Source organism: Xiphophorus maculatus, chromosome 9 (assembly GCF_002775205.1).
Source record: "Xiphophorus maculatus strain JP 163 A chromosome 9, X_maculatus-5.0-male, whole genome shotgun sequence".
Classification (NCBI taxonomy): domain Eukaryota; kingdom Metazoa; phylum Chordata; class Actinopteri; order Cyprinodontiformes; family Poeciliidae; genus Xiphophorus; species Xiphophorus maculatus.
In genome coordinates this window covers 5,282,892-5,304,146 of record NC_036451.1, presented here as the reverse complement: position 1 = coordinate 5,304,146, position 21,255 = coordinate 5,282,892, and the positions used below count along the sequence as shown (strand labels likewise).

Genomic DNA, 21,255 nt, shown 5'->3' with positions numbered 1-21,255 from the left:
AAGTTTAACATGTAGTAATCAGTGTTTTCTTGATAAAGGTCTTCTTCTGTTGTGTAGACGTCTAGAGTGTTTGTGTGTGTATGTACATGCATACCCATGTAATTGAGTTGTGTCTCATATTCACACAGAGGGTGCTGGTTCAAGCCACAGGCTCAGCTCAGAAAGGAGGACAAGTATCAGTATCCAGGGTCCCCCAGCAGGTACACAGTACCGTGCATACCTGTACCGTGTTCTGAAAATAGTTGGACACCCCTTGACTTTTTACAGACTGCTTTAAAGATTTTCAAAAGTCTTTTTACCAGTTTAATTTAGCCAGAGAGATATACGTTCTTTTCCTAAAACATGGTTATTTGGCTACGAAAGAGCACCCAAGTTTCAGATTATCAAACTTTAATAATTTATTCATTTTCAAGTGAAAAACAGTTGTCCAAACCAACCTGACCCTATGTAGAAAAAGTAATTGCCACTTGTGCTACCCTTGACTTTTATTAAACCACTCCATAGATTTTTACGTTTTTTCCTTTTGAGCCACTCAGAGTTGGACTTATCATAATTTGGACCATTATTTTGGAGTAAATCATTTTCAGTGCTCGGTATATTCTCAAAGATATATTATTTATTTCTTTGTGACAATTTCCATTCAGAAAAAATAATCTTAAATTTGGTTTTTGTTAAGACTTAACTTACCAGCCTGTTTCTCTATAACAAGGTGTGTTTGTGAAAAGTTTCATTCTGTGGCTGAGCTGTCAGATCACAAACACCCAAGTTTAAATGAGGCTGTTTTTGAGCTGGCACTGCTTCCTTGTTTCCAATTTGATGGGAGGAAACACCCTCGTTAGGCTCCCTTTTTCCAACTCACTGAGGTTGATTTGGTGAAAAACAGTTGTCACTTTGTTAGAAGCATTTCTACTGAGAAACATGTTTTTGTAAAGGAACATCTGCAAGATTGTCTCCAGCTACCCACTTTTCGTTTGAAACGCATGCACGTGTCATTTATATCAACATTCACATACTAAAAATGTGAATGTTGATATAAATGGAAGTGCAGGAAGCAACACTAAAATATTTACAGCTAGATTAATGTTGAAAAAATAAAAGGTGCAATTAGGTCCAAAATTAGACTTATGTCTGACAGACGTAAGTTTATTGTAATTGTTAACAAAATTTTTATTTTGACTGCAAATAATATGAACATTTTGTAGTGGCCCAGCCAGATTGCAAACCTAGATTTGATAGATAATCTGTGTAAAGAGCTAAAGATTAGGGTAATGGTATGGAGGTTTTCCAAGCTCAAAGACTTGGAGCTCATCACCAGAAACGGATAAAATGGTAAAAAAAAAAAATACACAAAAACCTAATCAGCAATTCAAACAGTGATTTGATGCCAGTAAGAAATATTCTTATTGTTGAGATGGGTGTAAATTATTTGTGATATTGCATTCATATATAAAAATGTAAACACAACCTTTTTCTTTTTATAATTGATGCCTGAGGAACTCTAGTGATAAATTTCTTTTCAGCAAAAAACTTAATCTGAATCTGCCACGAGAACGAACAGTTTTGGGCTTAACTGTAAAATATGTGACATTATGATTATTATTTTAATTTTTTGGTCTTCAACTCGTCTTAGTCTCAGTGCGTTGTGTCAACCTGCTGCAGAGTTTGAGTGGTATTCCTGAAGGCTTGAACCAAAACCCAGCCGTTTGTTACAACTTTCTCTCCATTTTCATCCTGAAGTAGTTCCTACATCTCTAGTTGTGCATCTGCATCTTTACAGTCTGTTCAAGTTCGGATTCATTTTATAACCAATAGCAATGAATTTAGTTTCATTGTCCAATTCCAATTTTCTTCACGTTTTCGTAGCATCTACATCTATTGGCACCCCAGGTAAAGATTTGTTTTTTTTTACTTCTGTACTACAATCTGAGAGAAAAATTAAGAAAAGTGCAAGCTTTAGTTTGAATACATTTATGCAATGTGGAAGAAAAATTCCAGACAAATAAGTTATGCTATACATTTTTTTTTTACAATCACCAGAGCTGGTCTATGTTTTTATTTTGTACTTTTCAGTTTTGCCAACGGGACAGAACTTGGTCTTTTTATCACAATGTTGTATCACACAGACAGAGGAATCTTTGACCCTTCTTCCTTTCATAATCTCTGTACGTTGTTCAGAACTAGCTTTTTTATGTCAGAAATTCTGCAGTTTTACTTTATGATTTTGTTCTATAGACTCAGATGGGCACTGAAAACAGTTTCTTGTGAATGATTATTGTGTCAATGTAACTGGAAGTTATGGATCATTAATGAGCTGAAAGACCCAGTTATAACCCATTTTCAGTTTTCTACCAGTATCTTATTAGATTTTATATAAAAGGTTCTAGTATTACTTGGAGTTAATGATGCAATATGCTCTAATAAACAAAGCAGAAAGGCCCAGAGCCTTGGATGTTTTAGGCATGGCAAAACATCTGGCATCCTTCCCAACTGCTGACATGTTTATAGATTATTAAGGAGATATGGTGACCCCTCAATATTTACTACAGACCTCTAATGGTAAGCTTTGGAGATTTTTTTAAAATCTGCTACTCTCTGTGTGCTATGGCAGGATGGACTCTCTGTCCAGCATTGTTTTTCAAAGTTTCAGTTGGCTTAATAATCATTTCTCTGATATTAAATATGTGCAAGTTTTGTTGAGAAGCCATGTCCTTGTAGCCATTTCATGACTTAATAATAATAATAATAATAATACAGTACACATCTGCCTTTGTTGAATTCTGTGTTTTTTTGTTTTTTTTTCCATTTTGAAGAGGAGTTAAGCAAAATGGGACTCTGTGTCAAATTAAACGTGTATATTCCAGGGAACCAGGAAGTTGTGGATTAATAATCAAAGATTTCATTCCCATCAACTGTAGAAAGGATCAATTCAAAGTGTTCATTAGTTTTCAGACATATTGTTGCAGCTGCATTTGAGATATTTGGAAGAAAAAAGGAAAAATGTGGGATTTTTCCTTCCACTAAATAAATTCACTTGCATAAAAGGTTGGATTTTTCTTAATTCTTAATTTTTAGATTGTTCCGCTGCAGTAAAAAAAATGTTTTTTACACACCATTATCTGGGGGTTTTAATTGATGATTTAAAAAAAATATTTGAATAACTTGTGTTTTAGACAGATTGTGAATAAGCCAAGGGGTGGACTGTTTTTTTTCTGCTATATTTTATTTAATCACCTAAATGCATTTTTTCCATTTCAAAGCTGTTTTAACTCTGAACACGACTTTTTGTACTGTGTCTCTTTATACAAGCAGCAGGTGCAACATGTCTACCCGACTCAAGTACAATATGTAGGAGAAAGTGGAGAAGCTGTTTATACCAACGGAACTATGTAAGCTCAGTTCTTTAATTTCACTGGTTATAAGGTGTTTTATTTCTGTCAAGGAAGTTTTACGTAATAAAAAAAAAACACTCCCCATGACAAAAACCTGCAGATATTTTTTCCAGATTCTGACACAGACTCACAGTTCCACAGTGATTACAATCTTCTTAAATTATGCAAGAGTGAGTGGTGTGTTGAAAACATGGTGACAGATAAGATTTCCCACACCACTTGTCTCCTCATGTTAACTGCATCACCAACTGTTTTTAAAGTGGCTCCAATCAAAATGCCATTTAGGCTAATTAAAGCCCAGCTGTTTTTTTCTTCTTCTTTTTGCAGTTTTATTCCTTAATGTCGATCCAATATGACCGAGTTTTGTGACGTCACTTAATCTGTTCGTGTCGCTACAATTACATACCAGCAGCAAATCATTCCTGTGGGCTAAATAAGGGATATTCTGATCAAAATTTAGATTTTGAATTCTGATTTAGCTATTCAATGCATCAATAATCCAATGATTACTGCAGTTTAGGGCTGCAACTAACGGTTATACTAGTTCTCAGTTATTCTATCTACTATTGTGACAATCGAATAATCGGATAAAAAAATTGCCCATTCTGAATATTTTTCATTTAACCAATACAATACTAGAGATACAATGAAAAACAGATAATTCATTTTATACATTGGAAAATAAACTGATGTTGACGTAGCATTCCTTTAGCGAATGCTTGATCATTTGTAGCAAAAGATGCATCTACAGCTTAGAAACACTTTTAACATTAACGTGGAAAAATCCATCTCTTTCTGCTTGATTTAACATCAATACTGTGTAGAAATAATCTATTTACTTTTCAATTTAGCCAATTAATAATTTGATGAGGTGCTTAATAGGAAATTTTTCCTTTAGTAGAATTTAAACCAGGTGAAGCTAAAACAGCCACCTGAGGAATTTTGGGTAGAACATTTTTACAGACAAAGAAGTTTTTGTTTTTTTAAATCATAAATGCAAATGTATATTTTTGTACAGTTTTGGCTTACCAACTGCTCTGACTGTTGCTTTTTTGAAAATGCCCTTTTTTGAGTCTGTCTCCTCCAGTTAACTATTAATTTATTACTAAATTAGTTGACTATTACTCCAATAATCGATTAATTGTGATTATTCTGATTAATCATTTCAGTATGTGTGAGTGTGACCCAGTAGAACTTTGGTGTGATGCATTCACTGAGTGAGAAATGATTGGAACATTTGAGTTTCCAATTAAAATAAAAATCGGCAGCTGATTTCTTGGTGCATCTCTACTTTCATCAAACTTCCTCTCAAACAGGACAAAACGAATTTATTAAATATATTTATGGTAAAACTCAAAATGCACCTGATGCTAACCGCATTGATCTGTCCACAGCCGAACGGCCTACTCCTACAACCCGGACTCCCAGCTGTACGGACAGGGCAGCGGGGGGGCCTATTTTGACTCTCAGGCCGGAGGAACCCACGTCACCACGGTGGTGTCCTCCGCCAGCAGTGGCGTGCCGCCTCACGGCATGGTGGGCATTGCCATGGACGTGGGCAGCAGCCACATCATTTCCAGCGGCAGCACCTACCTGCTGCACAGCGGCGGCATGGAGGGGAACCGCAGCCACATCTCACACTCGTCTCGCTCCTCTTCAGCCATGGTGAGTTGGTCCTGAGGTAGAACTGGGAAAGTAACAGTTTTCTGTGGATTCTGTCGGCTCGGCTGGCAGGACCTGTTTCCTGAATAACACTCCTTTATCCCAGCAGTCCACAACCTGATTTGAGTTGTTATACCTGTATGACCACACACTGAGAGCAAAGTGGTGCTAGGCAGCTAGCTTGTAGAAGTGGGACTTTGCCTTAATTCAGGGCTGAATTGTTTTAAGGGTTTTCACGGGGCATTCGAGAGCCCTTGAAACAAAGAAACCCCTGGGGCTTCTTACCATTTGGCCCAGAGCCCGCTGGATCGCTCCTAAAGCCTGGAACGCTGCCTGCTTCTTTTTCCTTCTCTTATGTCTAAAGTCTGGCATCAGTTTTGATTGATTTTCCTCCATAGATGTCTCGCTTTAGTCATTCAGTTAAACATTTAATCAGGCTCAAATAATTTAGTTTCTTTCTTTCTGAAGAAATGAATGTAGAGTTATTTTATGTTATGCTTGATTTTGTCATAATAGCTTCTAACGTATCTGCCTATTTGGGTTTTTAAAAAGTTTTTTGAAGTTGAACCAACTCTGGGATGATTGACATTGTTGACCCAGGTCTTTATTTGACCTGTGACCCTGTTTGTTGTTCCAATTTGCATACTTTAGTGAGTCAGACCCGAGCCTTCACTGAGCTGATTAACCCTATGAGTCCCTTGATTTGCATGCTTTTGTCAGCCAATAATGGATTTGGCTGCAACACTGACTGATTTTAATGGAAATGCAGAGATCTGGCTGCTTGCTAACAGTCTTATTTCCCTTTTCTCTTCTCCTCTTCTTTCTCCCCAACATTATACCCCTGCAATCTTCCTGTTTTCCCTCTCCCTCCTTCTTTCTCTCTCTGTTCTGCCTCCTCCCTTTCTCTGTATCCTGTTTTTTTCTGTTTTGCATGCTTCTTTCTTCAGCTTGAAATGGCGATTGAAAACCTCCAAAAGTCTGAAGGGATTGCAAGTCACAAAAGCAGCCTGCTCAACAGCCATGTAAGTCAACCAGGAACTTTCTATGTAAAACAGAACAGAAAGTTATGGCTGAATCTGTGCACTCTGTGTTCTGCTTGTGTCTGCTCAGTGAAACACTGTTTGCTGCTGGCTTACTTTCCCCTTCCCAAAATTATTCGATTAAGTTTCATTCTTGACTTAAACTCATGTGTGCTGTCACGTTTCCTTATACACAGATTTCAGATGATTTCTTTGATACTCTGCATGAACTAATGCTGATTATTTGTTTTTTTCTGCTTTTTCACAAGCTAGCTTTTTTTTTGGAGGGAAAAAATTAGTTAGATGAACCTAAAGATTTTTTTATCCCCTAGATCAGTGACTCAATGCAATTGTCTGGGTTTCCTTGGATTGAAGACCTTTTACAAATTTGAATAATAATCTAAAAGTGGCTCTTTACATATTGTAATGGGGTTCCAATTGATCTTGTATAGACAAATAGTAAATAATAAGTAAAAAAAAATGCAAACTTGTCCACATTCTATAAACGTAGTGCTTTGTTTGGATTAAATATTAATAATTTGTTTTTCAGCTGCTGTTTGCATGGTATCCCTGCCACAGTGTCAGTAATTATATATTTTAGTTTTATTTATTCATAAATGGTGAAACAGAATAACACAGAAAGATTAACACTCTGTTACAGAGGCCTGAGGTATAAAGATACAGATAAAAAAACTAAATAACACAACATCAAACACACTGCATGTTAAATCTAAAGCTCTTAAAACCAACTTCAAAATGTTCACAAATTATTGTGTTTTTTGTTTTGTATAAGAATTCTTTCAATTAATTTAATGACATATTGATTGCAAGAAGTCTGATCAAATTGCAGAGATAAATCTTCAATCTTTTGCCTTGAGTTTCTGTAGAAAAAATGTTACAGTGGTCAAACATTTTAAACTGTTTTCATTGGCCTTTCTAAATTGCATATATATGACAGATTCAATGTTCAAATTTTTTTTCTCCTGCTACAAAACACTAAAGAACAAAGACAGCTGCTCAGTTTTCTTTCAGGAGCATAAAAGACTAAAGTTTTACTGAGAAATTGTTTTTAGTGGAGACGCTTCAACAAAACGCTTCTGTGGTTGAGTAGAGGAAAATATTTAAATTAAAAGACAGAAGACGAAGAGTAGCAATACATCTTTACAGTTTTATTTCACATATTTGTCACCTTTACAATTTATTTTATTAATGTCACATTTAATGATTTCACTTTATTTTTTTTTTGTCACATTAACGTTTTTTATTTTATAAAAACATTTTATGTATCAGACTTTTTTATTTTTCACTTTTACATTTTTGTTTTTAATTTGTCACAGAGCTTATTAATATTTTTGTCACATTTACATTGAAGGGATTTTATTGTGGTGTAGATTTTGGTCTTTGTTTAACAACTGTGGTAATAAAAATTAAATGCACATCGACTAACGTTCCTGTAAATATGCAAGAATAAACCAAAAGGCTATTTTTCATTTGTTGTTCCTGTACAATGACTGTCTACCTAAAAATACTTTAAAATACTTAACTACAGATAATTTGTCAATAAATGCAATCAGTGCAAACAGTAAATACGAAACAAAGGTAACTACAACACAATTTTTATTTAAAAAAGTATAAGAAATCATTAAAACTAAATTATAGATTTGAATTTTAATTGGGAGACGTGATTTAAGGTCTTCCTTTTAACGTTGAACACCATGTGGGGGCGACTGTGGCTCTGTGGTTAGAGTAGTCGTCTTGTGATTAGAAGGTTGTAGGTTTGATTCCAGCTTCCTCCAGCTTTGCCCCTGGGCAGGGCACTTAACCCCAAAACTGCCTACCGATCTGCGTATCGGTGTATAAATGTGTGAGCGTTTGTGAGTGCGAATGGGTGAATGTGACTCTAGTGTAAAGCGCTTTGAATGGTCAAAAAGATCGGAAAAGCGCTATATACATTCAGACCATTTACCATTTATGTGTCCAAATTGTGTTTAAAGTTCAGTTAGTTTAACTTTAGTAGCAGTTTTTATACCTCTAGTTATTTACAGCCTTAGCTCAGAGGTAAAGACAGACATCGTCATGGGTGGATGTTTAAAAATCAGAGGCGGTGTGATGTGTGCATTATGTGGCGTTTGATATGATAAAAAGATCTGCTCCTCTCCTCTGCAGCTCAGGTGAGCACCGCAGAGCAGGTCCGTCTCCTGGGAACGCTCAGGATGTGAATATATTCTCCTCTATGTTTGCAGCTTCAGTGGCTGCTGGACAACTATGAGACGGCGGAGGGAGTGAGCCTGCCCCGGTGTTCCCTCTATAACCATTACCTCAGACACTGCCAGGAGCAGAAACTGGATCCGGTTAACGCAGCGTCCTTCGGGAAGCTCATCCGCTCCGTCTTTATGGGCCTAAGGACGCGGCGCCTTGGCACCAGGTAGGAGGACGCTGATAACAGTAATCACATAACTTTTCAAGAAGTGATGAATATGATCATGCTTATATGTACTGGAGAGGGACTGGTGGAGAGTAATGATAGTAATTACACTGATAGAAAGGCTTTTTCTCACTGGTTTCTGGCTCTTTTCTCTCCTTCAGAGGCAACTCCAAGTACCATTACTATGGCATCCGGGTGAAGCCAGATTCTCCCCTGAACCGGCTGCAGGAGGACACCCAGTACATGGCGATGCGGCAGCAGCCTGTCCACCAGAAACAGAGGTCAGACTTTTATCAACAGGTGGAAAAATACAGTTTCTAGGTTGACTTACATTTTGTTCTTTGTAATTTGTGATTAAATAGTTTCAGCATTTAGCCATTTTCTGTCCAAACCATTTACATTTTGTTAAAATTTTAATTTTAGTTTTTGTTTGGTGATGTTTCGTTTGAAGTGTTATAGATACTATAAGAACCTTCAACTGTTCCTATAATCAAGTGTTTATAAATAACAAACCTTAGCAGTAACATGTAATTGATGACAGTTAGGCCTGTCGCAATAATCAATAAATCAATTAATTGCACAATAAATTAAAACGAGGTCAGTAATTTTTATTTGAATGATTTGTTGTTTTTTTCTTTTTCTACTGAAAACTGGATGACAAAAGTCTCCAGTTTTCTCAGTTTCTCAGTTTTCTGACCTCAGCTGTCTTTTTTTTAGAAGGACGGTTTTGTTTACAGAAACTTCATAGTTCATGTTATTTGTTTCTGCTGTTTTATTTATTTTTGATATTTAAAATATCTTCCAGGTCCAATGTGAAATATTCATTAGAATTTAAAATGTATTGACCTTTGAGAATATTAATACGATTACCAATATATTACTTGAAAATTGTCTCCAGACAACTATATTTATCCAGCAAAATTTGCCAGAAGACAGTATAATTAAAGTACTTTTAAAGTTTTGTGTAGGGGTGTCAGTGCCATGTTTTGACTTGTAAAACTGAGTTCAGTTTTCTAGGAAACATAACTTAGTCATCGTTAATTCATAATTTAATAAGGAGGTGGTTGCTTTCTCCCAGAGGGCCTGACTGGGTTGGGCAGCTTTCTTTCCCTCTCAATGAATGAAAATGTTATTTTAAAACAGCTTTTTGTATTTACTCAGGTTATCTGTCCACCATTACAGCTAACATGAATGTCTCACTCTCGTGTTTGTGCAGGTTTAAGCCTCTGCAGAAGGTGGATAGCATGTCTGACAGTCTATGTGGAAGCTCTCAGCACTGCAGCAGCACCCCAGAGCAGTCGGTGGCGGCTCAAACCCAGCAGCACCAGCAGTACATCGGTAAACACACAAGCTGCCTTTATGTACCGTTTTTATACATTTTTCCCCCCCAGATTTGATATTTTTGAGTTGCATTTGAAGGTCTCGTTTTGGCACCATCACAACAGATTCCCATAGATTTTGTCTTTCCTGCCTGGAGATGTTGGATTTATAGATGAACACTCATCCATGTTCATTTCCACAGACACATCTCACTCCTTACCTCCGTTTCCTTCTCCGGACCTTGGGACGCAGCCTCTTCCTGAGCGCATCAGCATGACTGATATTAAGAAGCTGCAGACGCTCTACAGAAGCCACTGTGAGGTGAGACCCATCATTTCTGGTTCATAGCTGCATGTGCTTCTTAATAATCATTGAAGTTTTTTTAATTGCAGTAATAGAGTAAAAAACTGGAATATTACATAGAACAATGACTCGCAGTGTTTTGTATTTTGAAGGTTTTTATGTCTGTGTTTTTGTGTATGGTTGACTAAAAAAAACAACTAAAAAGATTAACAAATTACTGGCTTAATTTGACAGTTACTGCAACTCACAGTCTGCTGTATCCAAAAATACTAATGGAAAGTTAAGTGGAAGGAAAATGTCTGCTAGAAAATGTAAACAGCCGCCATGAGTGAGAGTAATGTGAAGCGAAGTGGAACGACTGATCACTTCCATTTTGAGCTGGGTGACTTGGACTTAACTTTTATCGTGATACTTTGTGTTACTATTGTGATAACGATAAAAGTGACAATAAGAACTATTTATTATTTTTCTTTTAGGCAACTATTTGGCTGTCATGGCATGACTTTTAAAAAATATACTCATTTGTAACACGCTTCTTTCGAACACCTGTGACAAAATGAAGTGTGATTTGTTCCATTAGACGGCACACAGTAACTTCATTTAATCATATTTTCAAATTAATTGATTTTTATTGATACTTTTATTGAACAAACAGTGGGGGAAATAATAAAACTAGAAATCACAACAGTATTTTTCAACATCTTTAATTGGAATTTATCGTAGCAACAATAAATCAGAATTCTTATCATACTAATAAATATATCACGATAAATGATAAATTTCTTAATACTTCCATGTCTCCCTATCACTTTGTGTTTATGGAATATGTAACACATAAGCCTCACCTTTTTGATTTGAATTGGTGAAACACAAGAAGTTTTTTGTAACGAGTTAATTTACTGATTTTATGTGTTAAGCTGAGGCTTATGTCGCTCACGTTTCGTCACATAGTGAGTGAATCCTGTGCTTCTGGATTCATATGGTAATCAAAGCTGAATATTCCAAATACATTTACAATTGATGGTAATTTAAAGTTCATACGAATGAAACCACATGGAGTCTGTTTATGGTGTGAAATAAAGAAACAGCTGAGATTCCTTCATAATGTCCTAATGTTTTGAAAAAATTACTTGCGCTGCCTGAAGATGGAACCCAGATAAGAGAGCAGGAGAAACAACCCAAGAATTTGGGCCGTTGGATCCTGGAGAGAGGCAGCGATTAAAGCGGCGAAGCTCAGGGTTTTATCATATTATCCCTGCCCTCCTCTTGTCCGGCGTCTCCACACACCGCCTTTGTTCCAGCCGTCTTTTCATCTCTGCACAGCTTTCAAGATATGCCAATTAACCTTTCAGTGTGCTGGGTGGACATCTTGTGTCTTTGTGGCGGCCTCCCCTCGGGCCTTTGTGCCGCTGTGTCTGCGGACGGATGGACAGACTCCTGTCTTTGTCCACCGTCACATTTCTGCCACTCTAACTGCTCCCAGGGACTAATCTGTCTGCTTTGTGTGATCTTTAGCAGCACAAGAAACAACAAGTTGTTAGTATGAGGAATGTATTTCCTTACAGCTTAGTCTCTTTTATTATTACTGAGCTAAATGTTTGAATTACAGCTTCAGTTTATCAAAAGTTTTAAATATTGGATAGGATTAATAAAAAAACGCTATTATCATGTTCATTTACAGTATATGGACTCAGTACTGCATCAATGCGACGTGGTATGGACATGATCAGCCTGTGTTAAGGAAGCCCAATCTGCTTTATTATCTCATCTTCATTGTCTCTCATCTTCCTCTTGATGCTCCAGAGATTCTTTTAGGAGTTTTATGTCAATTAGCCCCAGTGATACCAGGTGTTGGTCCTATTGGCAGAAGTCCAATCCTGCTGGAAGATAAAATCAGCTTCTCCATAAAGATTGTCAGCAGAGGAAAAGATGCAGTTCTTTATAATTGTCTGGTAGACAGCTGTGCTGAATCTGGACTGTGACCAACGTGGCCCAAATCATCACCGTCTCTTTAATCTTCCTCCAAACTCTTTCACCTGAAAACGTCTCTGCAACAATTCTATCTCTCTTGCATTTTCTCTCCCATACTTTTTCCTTCCACTCAACTTTCCATTGATATGCTTGTATGCAACATTCTAAACAATCAACTTCTTTAGTGGGGGCTTTTTGAGGTCAGCAATCCTCTATTGTGTAGGCTCCAATAAGATATTTCTGTATTGAAAATATATATATAGATTGATGCAACTTTATAAGAAACTGAATTTTGGTTTTCATTAGCTATAAGTTCTGCTGATGTCATCAAAATCAGAAGAAATAAATGCGTGAAAATGATCTCTGTTAAATTAATCTAAATAAAATTTTAATGATTATAATTGAGACTCTCCCAATAAAAGCAATTAATCAATTATTCACATGATAAATTGAGATGAACTTGATAATTTCCATTCTGATAATTAATGTTTTTTGAAGTGCAGTTTTCCTTAGAGAGACTTTATAATCCATTTTATTTTTGGTTTCACTTGTGTGTGTTTTATTTCCTCTTTATTTATTGTTTTTTGTTTGGTTATCTTCAAGTTTCATTGTTGAATATTCTGTAAAGTTTTAGTCTTTCAGAGGAAGAACTTATGTCATTATCGTTATAAAACTCGAAAATCGTCTTAAAACATTATCATTTATACCAATAATTTCTGGGACAAATTATAGTCTTAACAGTATTTGTTATTGTGACCGGCCTAATCTTATATATCGAGATGTACCTGTTTGTTTTTTTTCTTCCTGTTGTCATGGTAACACAACAGTTTTCCTGGCCGGGCTTGAAACCATAGAAGTTTAGTGAAGCATTTTGGCGTAAAAACACTGACGTCTCAAACCTCAGCTTTGATTTCTGTGAAGGCAGAGGATCTCAGAGGTGTAGCTCCTCCGTCAGTGACTCGGTTTCTCCTCCACACTCTTTCAGCCTGTTGTTGTCGGGTTGTTTTTCCTGCGTCGATAGAAAGCTGCGAGGCAGGACGAGTCGCGCGCGCTTGCTCGCTCTCTCTGCCTCTCTTGCTCACTGGCTGTGGAGGGACGAGGAAGGCAGAATGTACTCATTTGGAGGGAATGGGGAATTCTTCCTTTTGTTTTGGAAGCTCTGTGTTTGACCTGTTGCTGGGGGCAACTGTAAACACGGTTGCCATGGCGACGGGCGGAGAGGAAGCAAAAACATATCATGTGATCGCGACTTGCGCTGCTGTGTAACAGGATCCTGGTGCAAGTGTTCACCGTGCTGCACGGAGGAAGAGGAGGCTCAGCGTGTTCTGGGCACTTTAGTAAGGCAGATAAAAACTAAATAAACAGATGATGTCTGGGAGATTCCCCCCCTGAAGGAGACTCATCTGGCCTGACTACCAACACGTTGTAAACTTGTGATCTCTGTAGAATCAGGTTGTCACTCATGCTGCTGCAGCAGCTCACCTCTGATTCCTTTACGTTCACCGACACGCTGCCTCCATAACTCAAGCACAGGAAACAGGAAATAAATCTTACAGGTGAGTTCAGGTCACTCAGAGCAGGAAGACGTATCTGTAAAGCTGCTTCACAAAAGCACTGAAACCTAACCGACTTTGTGGATGACTAATGTGCAGGGAGCTGGGTTTTTGTCGAACCAGGAGGACCCAGGTTGAGGCTGCCCGCCCGCCTGCCTGCCTGGAGAAACTTTGTTGTGTGTCTGGTTGCCATGGCTCAGCTCTGTGTGTTTTCTCTCCCCGCCTCCCCTCTCCTTCCCTGCCTTGCTTCGCTCCTGCAGGCTACTTTGGATGTGGTGATGAATCTGCAGTTCCACTATGTGGAGAATTTCTGGCAGAACTTTTGGAATGCAACAGCGCCATCTAGTGACGGCAGCACAACCGTCCCCAGCAGGTCGGATCAGATGAACACGGCTCTCTGTGGGCTTCAAACCACCCGAGTTCAGAGCAGCAGCATTCATGTTGCTTTTGTTTCTTTATGTTCTGTGCAGTGATGATGAACTGGAGCGAGTGATTCCCAGGGAGAAGCTGGTATCTCTGTGCAAATATGAACCAGTCCGGCTATGGATGAGGAGCTGTGACCACATCCTGTACCAGGCCCTGGTGGAGATCCTCATCCCCGATGTGCTGCGCCCTGTTCCCAGTCAGTGCCCCTCGTCACATAGTAGAGAGGGTCTGATTAACCTTTGACCTGCTTTTATGATGCTTTACATCATAAAAATACAAAATCGTAGAACACGGTCAACAATTGGAACATTACATTTTGTTAAGTGCCATCATATTGTTGATAAATTTTTCATTGATTATGTTTCAATAGCAAATTGTTATTTTGTCTAGATTTAAAATCCTTAGCATGTCATATGAGGGATTAGCGCTCCCAGCTTAGAAAAAATTAAGCTTAACTACAGTCTGTCATTCCTTACAGAAAGTAGAACTTCGGCTTAGCTCTGAAATTTCCAGAAGGCCGATAATATTTTCCAAATTCGGGATGTTCCCTGACCTGCGGTTAGCTGTTCGCTCTTTCCCATGATCACGATATCCAAACGGTCGCTGAGCTTGAGCTCACAAGAAAAGACACTGAAAGTCAATCTAACTGGACAAACACATAACCAGGAAGCAGATTGTTTTATTTCAAATGCATCCACCAAATCCTTCCATGTTATTGCACATATTGATACTGTAGTGATGAGTTTAGCTTGGCAATTTGTGATGTGACTCTGCGTTTGTTGGAGGCTGTCTGCATTAACTATCGCAGCCTCTGTGCTGGTTTGTAATCCAGGCCGTTCTGTTTCTTCAGGCACTCTCACTCAGGCTATCAGAAACTTCGCCAAGAGTCTGGAGGGTTGGCTGACGACCGCCATGACCAGCTTTCCGCAAGAGATCGTTCGCACCAAGGTAACCGGAAATCTCCAGAAAGACATTTTACGCTGATTATTAGGTAACGAGAGGTAGAGAGAGATAAATCTTTATTGTCATTGTCACAAGGACAACGAAATTTAAAAGGTGTTGTAATTAGACCTGATATTAAATACCACTAGGGCTGCAACTGATGATTATTTTACTATTGATTATTCTGATGAGTAAACAGTTGAAAGAAAACTGATACCTTCTTCAGATTTTTCATCTGACCACTTGAGCCTTTTTTATACAGAATTAGAAATGCATTAAAATTTGTAAACAAGTAACTTGATTTCTTTTTTAAATAACAAAATAAACATATTGTTGCCTAAAATGCAGGAACCTGGCATTCAGTTAGTGAACGCTGATCATTTGTTGCAAAAGAGTAAAAATAAAGAAACTTTTACAGCTGATCTGTTAATTATTTTTTCATTAACCAATTAATATTTGGATTAATAATTTTTTTTGTACAGAATTTAAAGACTTGATTGATCCTGCGCATTACAGATTTACAGACCAAGGTTTTTTTTTTTTAATCTTAAATGCGAAATGTTTGTTTTTGTGTCAGCAGATGTTCTTTCTTTGAGTCTTAATGATCGATTACTGAATTAGCTTAATATTATCATGACTAATCAGGTGAGTCGCTGCGTGTTTTCCTGTGCAGGTGGCGGTGGTCAGTGCGTTCGCCCAGACTCTGAGGCGTTACACCAGTCTGAACCACCTAGCCCAGGCGGCCCGCGCCGTTCTGCAGAACACCTCCCAGATCAACCAGATGCTCTCCGACCTCAACAGGGTGGACTTCGCCAACGTACAGGTAAGCTCCGCCTCCAGGAGGCTCAGCGGCCCGCTGCGGCTCCCCTTTGACCGACCCTGGGTTTGTCCTACAGGAGCAGGCGTCGTGGGTCTGCCAGTGTGACGAGGGCGTGGTCCAGCGTCTGGAGCAGGACTTCAAGGTGACCCTGCAGCAGCAGAGCTCCCTGGACCAGTGGGCCACCTGGCTGGACAATGTGGTCTCTCAGGTCCTGAAGCCTCACCAGGGGAGCCCCAGCTTCCCCAAAGCCGCCCGCCAGTTCCTGCTCAAGTGGTCCTTCTACAGGTACTGAGCGGCGCTGAGGCCGTTCCTTAAAAATCCAGAATAACGATGAATAACGATTCATCGTCGAATCTTTGATGTTTCTCTGCTTGCAGCTCCATGGTGATCAGAGACCTGACTCTGCGCAGCGCCGCCAGCTTCGGCTCGTTCCATCTGATCCGCCTGCTTTACGACGAGTACATGTTCTACCTGGTGGAGCATCGAGTTGCCCAGGCAACCGGAGAAACTCCCATAGCTGTGATGGGCGAGGTAAGAGAGGTCATATGGGATACTTGCAGTTAGGGCGGGATGATGAATCGATTTTATCGATTTATCAAATTTCCTGTTTAATTTGTGGAAAATTAGGATTATTTTTCACAAATTAAACAAAGAATCAATACATTCTTTGGGTTTCCATAGTGATATTAGTAAACCAAGAACTACCGTCTCCTTCTGACAAGATGGCTTCTATTTATTTTGACTTTGAATTCAGATCAACTCAAATGTTGGTTAAATTTTTCTTAAGGAAAAAAGTGAAGAAAACTAAATTGATTAAAATCAAATCGCACAGCCCCACCTGGAACATATGCTGAAGTTTTCATAACTCTTGATTTTTCTATTCTGTCACATGGAGCCATAGTCATAAAAATAAAGACATGCCGCACTTTAAAGATTTTAACACAATGAAGCCACTTGTGCTGCTTTGGTTTGCTGCGTCAACCATAATTTGAGTAAAAAATATTAAACACTGACAGGATGTGAACAACTAGAGCGTGTTTAAAAACGGTTAGCAAAGCACCGTTAGCCTAATGTCTCGTTATTTTGTTTTGTTTACAAATTCTCCCTCAAATCTTAACTTCCAGTTCAGCGACCTGAGCTCCATGATGCCGTCGCTCCTGGAGAAGGGTAAGCGTTTGTTTTCTGAAACCCTGGTTGCCATAGCAACACGTTTTAACTGCCAGACGAAAACAGAGAATCATCTTCCTCTCCCTCAGATGCGTCGTTCTCAGACGAGATGAGCAACCTGGACGGCGACGGCGCTCCGGCCGAGCCGGCGGTGAAGAGGGAGAGGATTGAAATAGGCCACCCTCTGCAGGAAATGTGAATCCGGTTTGAACGAACCGGAAGCAGCAAAACGAGTGCAATGTAAATAGAGAAGAGTGCAGAAGTAGTAAAGTGTTTATAAAGACGGTGTAAACCCCCCTCCCACCCCCCCACACACACGGTTTTATTTGTTGTCGTTTCACAGGGGTGTAACGGATCTCGTTATTTTCTGTTTTTGTTGGGACTGTGAATTTCTTCTGTGCAGTAGCTTCTCATATTGGATGTTTAACTTCTAAACGGTGGCGTTTTTGTGCTCCATCTGCTTTTGTTTTTATTATTTTTTCTTTAAATCCGAGTTTGTTGTGCCATTGTGTCCTTTGAGTGCCTTAGATTAACTTTGAAATCGCCGCTACGGATGTCGCCCTGTCCCTCAGCTGTGCCTCAACCGCAGTATGAATGTACCGTCTTCAAACCTCAAAACGCTCAGAGCGCCTTCGCTCTCCCTGATGCCTCTGCTGCACCTCGTAGCAAACACACGGTAAAAAATAATAATATAAAAAGAAATGGGTCAGAGGAAGTAAGAACATGCAGCCTAGGAACCCAAAGGACTTTCCCATTTGTTTTCCAGCTCAGCCGGAGGTTTGGAGCAGGAAAAGCTGGATTTTTACCTCAACGTTTCTGTTCTGTTCTCCAGATGGTTCAACGAAGCCTGTTCTGATGCTCAGAGCCTTGCAAACGTTTTCACTCCAACTCAGAGTAGGTCATCATTTATTAGATGGGAAGAATCTGAAAACATTGGTGGGGGTGTTTGTATTCAGTCCCCTGATTTATCTACCAGTTTTACTCGTCCGAAGACCGAAAATTAAAGTCCAGATATTCTCAGTGATTTAAATATGAATATATTTAGAGCCAAACCAGGGGGGACCAACACGTGGCCCGTGGGCCGTTTGTGGAACAATTTAAACTGTGGTCACATTTGTAAATTCTTTTGCATGAGAATTTCTGTGACAAATTTAATACTTTATTTCTTTTAGTAAAGACTAGAGCACATTATATCATCTGTTAAATTTGGTTGATAGAAGTTCTCTGCATGAAATAAACAAAACGTCAGGAAACTGTTTGGTTTTCATCAAGACGAAAACATTGCCACATTGTTTCATTAACGTATTGATTGTTTAATTCATTGCTGAGCAGATAAATACAAATAGATGAAACTTAAAAACACAAACTACAGCATGACCCCAAAGCAGCATTGGGATTCTGGCCCCCGTCACCAAACGTTTTGACACCCCTGATCTAAACGATTCCTGTGCTGTTCCAGTAACTGCTGAATGTAAACAATCCCCACAGCATGATGGTGCCATCGCTGTGTTTCAGAGCAGGTGAAACAGCATTTTTCATGCATGGCTGAACTGTAAATGTTTTTTTTTTCATCTGACTAGAATATCTTTACTGTTTTCTCCTACATGGTGCGTTGAAATTCGACTTTCTCAAGGTCAAACGTGTGGATCACATGACTAATTCTTTCTTTGCTCCGATGTTCAAGTCCTGGTAGGTTTCAAGTTGTCAGAAAACAGCTGAATTTATGCTGATTAGTTTCCACATTCATTAAAACGTAACTGGATAAAAGTTTCTGGACTTTATTTAGGGGCTGAATACAAATCCATGCTGCACTTTTCAGAGTTTTACTGGTGAAAAGACAAAAGTGTATATGTTTCTGTTTGCTAAAGTACAATAATGATAAAGGATGTGAATAGTTTTGCAAGGGACTGTGTACGTAACTCACTCTGGAGTTGGAAATATTCCAGATTAATCAACAGAAAGGAGGCAGGATGTTAAACAATCCATGTTGACAAAACGTGGAGCGGAGCCGGCTTAGAGACTGCAGAACCTTTAACCTCACGCTGTGGCTCTGTTGTCTTCTGTTCTGTTCCAATAGGAAATACAACGCGTTGTTTCAGAAAACGTAATGAATATGTTTATATGATGTAGAAAATGCCTCGTCGCTCTGATGCCGTTGCGTCAGAAGGAAATGCTTTGCTGTGTAGCTGAATGAGACGAATTTGTTCCCAATCTGATGTTAAATGTGTAAAACGTTTTTTTACTGCGGCGCCGCAGTAAACTAAGATGTCTGGAAACAAAAAAAAAATCCTATTTATGAGCTAATCTGAATTGATGGAATTTTTGTGTTGAAATTATTTTTTATTTTCCCTCAGATGATTTTGTTGTAGCAACAAGAGTCTTAAGTTATTTAAGGCTTTTAGTAACTCGTGCCTGTCACAGTAATTTGCCTTAAAGTGCTTTGGAGGAAAATTATTTCTATGTGTACTTTGTAACGTTTTGTAAAGCTGTTAGATTATTTTTTATTGAACTAGTTTCTTCTCACAAGTATACTGAATTTATTGTGTATTTTTAAACCTGTTCTTGACTCCACTTTAACTAGCCTAAGGACAGATGATTGTCTGTAATAAACTGCATAGTTTCACTGTATTTTGTACTTGGTCACAAAGTGTAATAAATTGTTGTAAACCCAAACGGTTTAAGCACATTTGTTTATTATTTAATCAGTTTTGAACATCACAAAAATCTCTACTTAAAACAAGTTTCTGCTTTACAAACAGCTTTTTCTACAGTTTTATAGAAGATCACAAAGTTGGTACAAAGATACAGTATTTACATTAATTAAATACCCTAACTTCCATGGCAGCAGTTTTTTAAATTTATTTATTTTTTATAATTTACATAAAGAGATGTAGCTTATTTTCCAGTTTCTTGATCCAAACACACACAACACAGTCTGAACAAAGAAGCTTCAGTAAAAACAGTTTCTCTCCAGGAAAACGCAGCACAAGCAGAAGTTAGAGAGAAATTGTAGAAGAAGAAAAACGTTGGTCCTAAAACAGCAGGACGCGTCAGAAGTAAGTGCACGGTGTCCTCCACGACTGAACGTCGAGTTTGATGCAGCAGCGAGGAGCCGATCAGGAAGCTGATGGGTCACAGGGAGCAGCCGGCCATGTACTTCCCTGTACAGGAAAATAATCCAGATTAAAATTAAACGCACCACAACAGATTACAAAATGTGACAAATGTATTTTAATCCACCAGTAGAGTCTGGTGAAACCACGTCAGTACCGACCCAACTCAACGTAAAATTAAATTTTAGTTTTGAAAGAGATGAGAACAGAAGATTAAAAAGTTCAGTCAAAATTTAAAGCAACAGCGTCAGTATTAATAAAATATAATAAAAACCTGAAAGCAAATACTTGATAAATTCAGATTAAATTTAATCAGATTGATATTTAATATGACAGATTAACACATTTTAAATGAGCATATAGAAGTAATAATTTTAGCAAAATACAAATAGAAGAAAGTCTAAGATATGATGCAATCTGCAGGTCTGTGTGTTTTTTTCTGTTTCAAAGTCCTGATGTGTTAAAAGATTAAAAGTATTTCCATGAAACATTGGAGGAAAAGAAAGAACAGCGTAAAAAGTTCTTAATGGACCATTTATTTTTAGATTTCATCAGAACTGAATCACCACCTGTGCAGAGATCAGACATTCCCAGATCTGCAGCAATAGATGTAAGATCTCAGAATCACCTGTGGCGAATCTCTTCTTGACCAGCGACATGCGGTACCGGGTTCCCACCAGCTCCACGTCCATGCCCGACAGCGACGTCCCGGAGCCCACAAACTGGACGGCCAGGCTGGGCGGAGGGCCGTGGGGGGCCTCCAGGCACTGCCAGCTGGCACACAGCGTCCCGGAGCCTGGGACACAAAAACACAAAACCCTGTTCACCACGATCCACTGGGCCATTTAGGAGAACCAATGATCCTGGTGCAAAACGAGAAGCTCAACAGGTTTACCTTCTGAAGATTTATTAGTCAAAATCTAACCTGGTTGTTTTTTAAGAGCTGAGCGTTGAATTTAATGTTTGAGAACTCAGTTTAGTTATTGATTAATAGGATAAAAACATGTCTCCACGTTCTCCAGACTTTTCATTTAACCAGTTAATTAGAGTTTAATACTAACTGAATGAAGAACAAACGTTTTAACCAAACAGTCACCAGACACACACCTGCAGTTTTTATTTTGCCTGATTTTGTTCATTGTTTC

At 38.6% G+C, this 21,255-nt stretch overlaps 2 protein-coding genes across 5 annotated transcripts in view; one reads left to right on the top strand and one right to left on the bottom strand.

The window, feature by feature from the left end:
• Positions 1–19,670, top strand: part of rfx2 (regulatory factor X2) — a 34,388-nt gene extending 14,718 nt beyond the window's left edge. For 2 of the 4 annotated variants that reach the window (XM_023339453.1, XM_023339454.1), the window contains exons 3-18: positions 129–200; positions 3,310–3,386; positions 4,784–5,054; positions 5,999–6,073; positions 8,314–8,495; positions 8,657–8,776; positions 9,712–9,833; positions 10,018–10,136; positions 13,903–14,015; positions 14,113–14,264; positions 14,919–15,016; positions 15,684–15,833; positions 15,907–16,115; positions 16,208–16,361; positions 16,955–16,997; positions 17,087–19,670. In XM_023339453.1, coding sequence (XP_023195221.1) covers positions 129–200; positions 3,310–3,386; positions 4,784–5,054; positions 5,999–6,073; positions 8,314–8,495; positions 8,657–8,776; positions 9,712–9,833; positions 10,018–10,136; positions 13,903–14,015; positions 14,113–14,264; positions 14,919–15,016; positions 15,684–15,833; positions 15,907–16,115; positions 16,208–16,361; positions 16,955–16,997; positions 17,087–17,196 — 2,067 coding nt within the window. In that variant the 3' untranslated portion in view covers positions 17,197–19,670. The remainder of the gene's footprint in view (positions 1–128; positions 201–3,309; positions 3,387–4,783; positions 5,055–5,998; positions 6,074–8,313; positions 8,496–8,656; positions 8,777–9,711; positions 9,834–10,017; positions 10,137–13,902; positions 14,016–14,112; positions 14,265–14,918; positions 15,017–15,683; positions 15,834–15,906; positions 16,116–16,207; positions 16,362–16,954; positions 16,998–17,086) is intronic. The other 2 variants (XM_023339455.1, XM_023339456.1) reach the window with 2 other exon arrangements.
• Positions 19,671–19,844: 174 nt separating this feature from the next.
• The window catches only part of LOC102235822 (F-BAR domain only protein 1-like), a 55,209-nt gene continuing 53,798 nt past the window's right edge, over positions 19,845–21,255 (bottom strand). Inside the window, exons 26-27 of the mRNA XM_014470566.2 lie at positions 20,739–20,906; positions 19,845–20,158 (exon numbers count right to left, since the gene is read on the bottom strand). Coding sequence (XP_014326052.1) covers positions 20,130–20,158; positions 20,739–20,906 — 197 coding nt within the window. The 3' untranslated portion in view covers positions 19,845–20,129. The remainder of the gene's footprint in view (positions 20,159–20,738; positions 20,907–21,255) is intronic.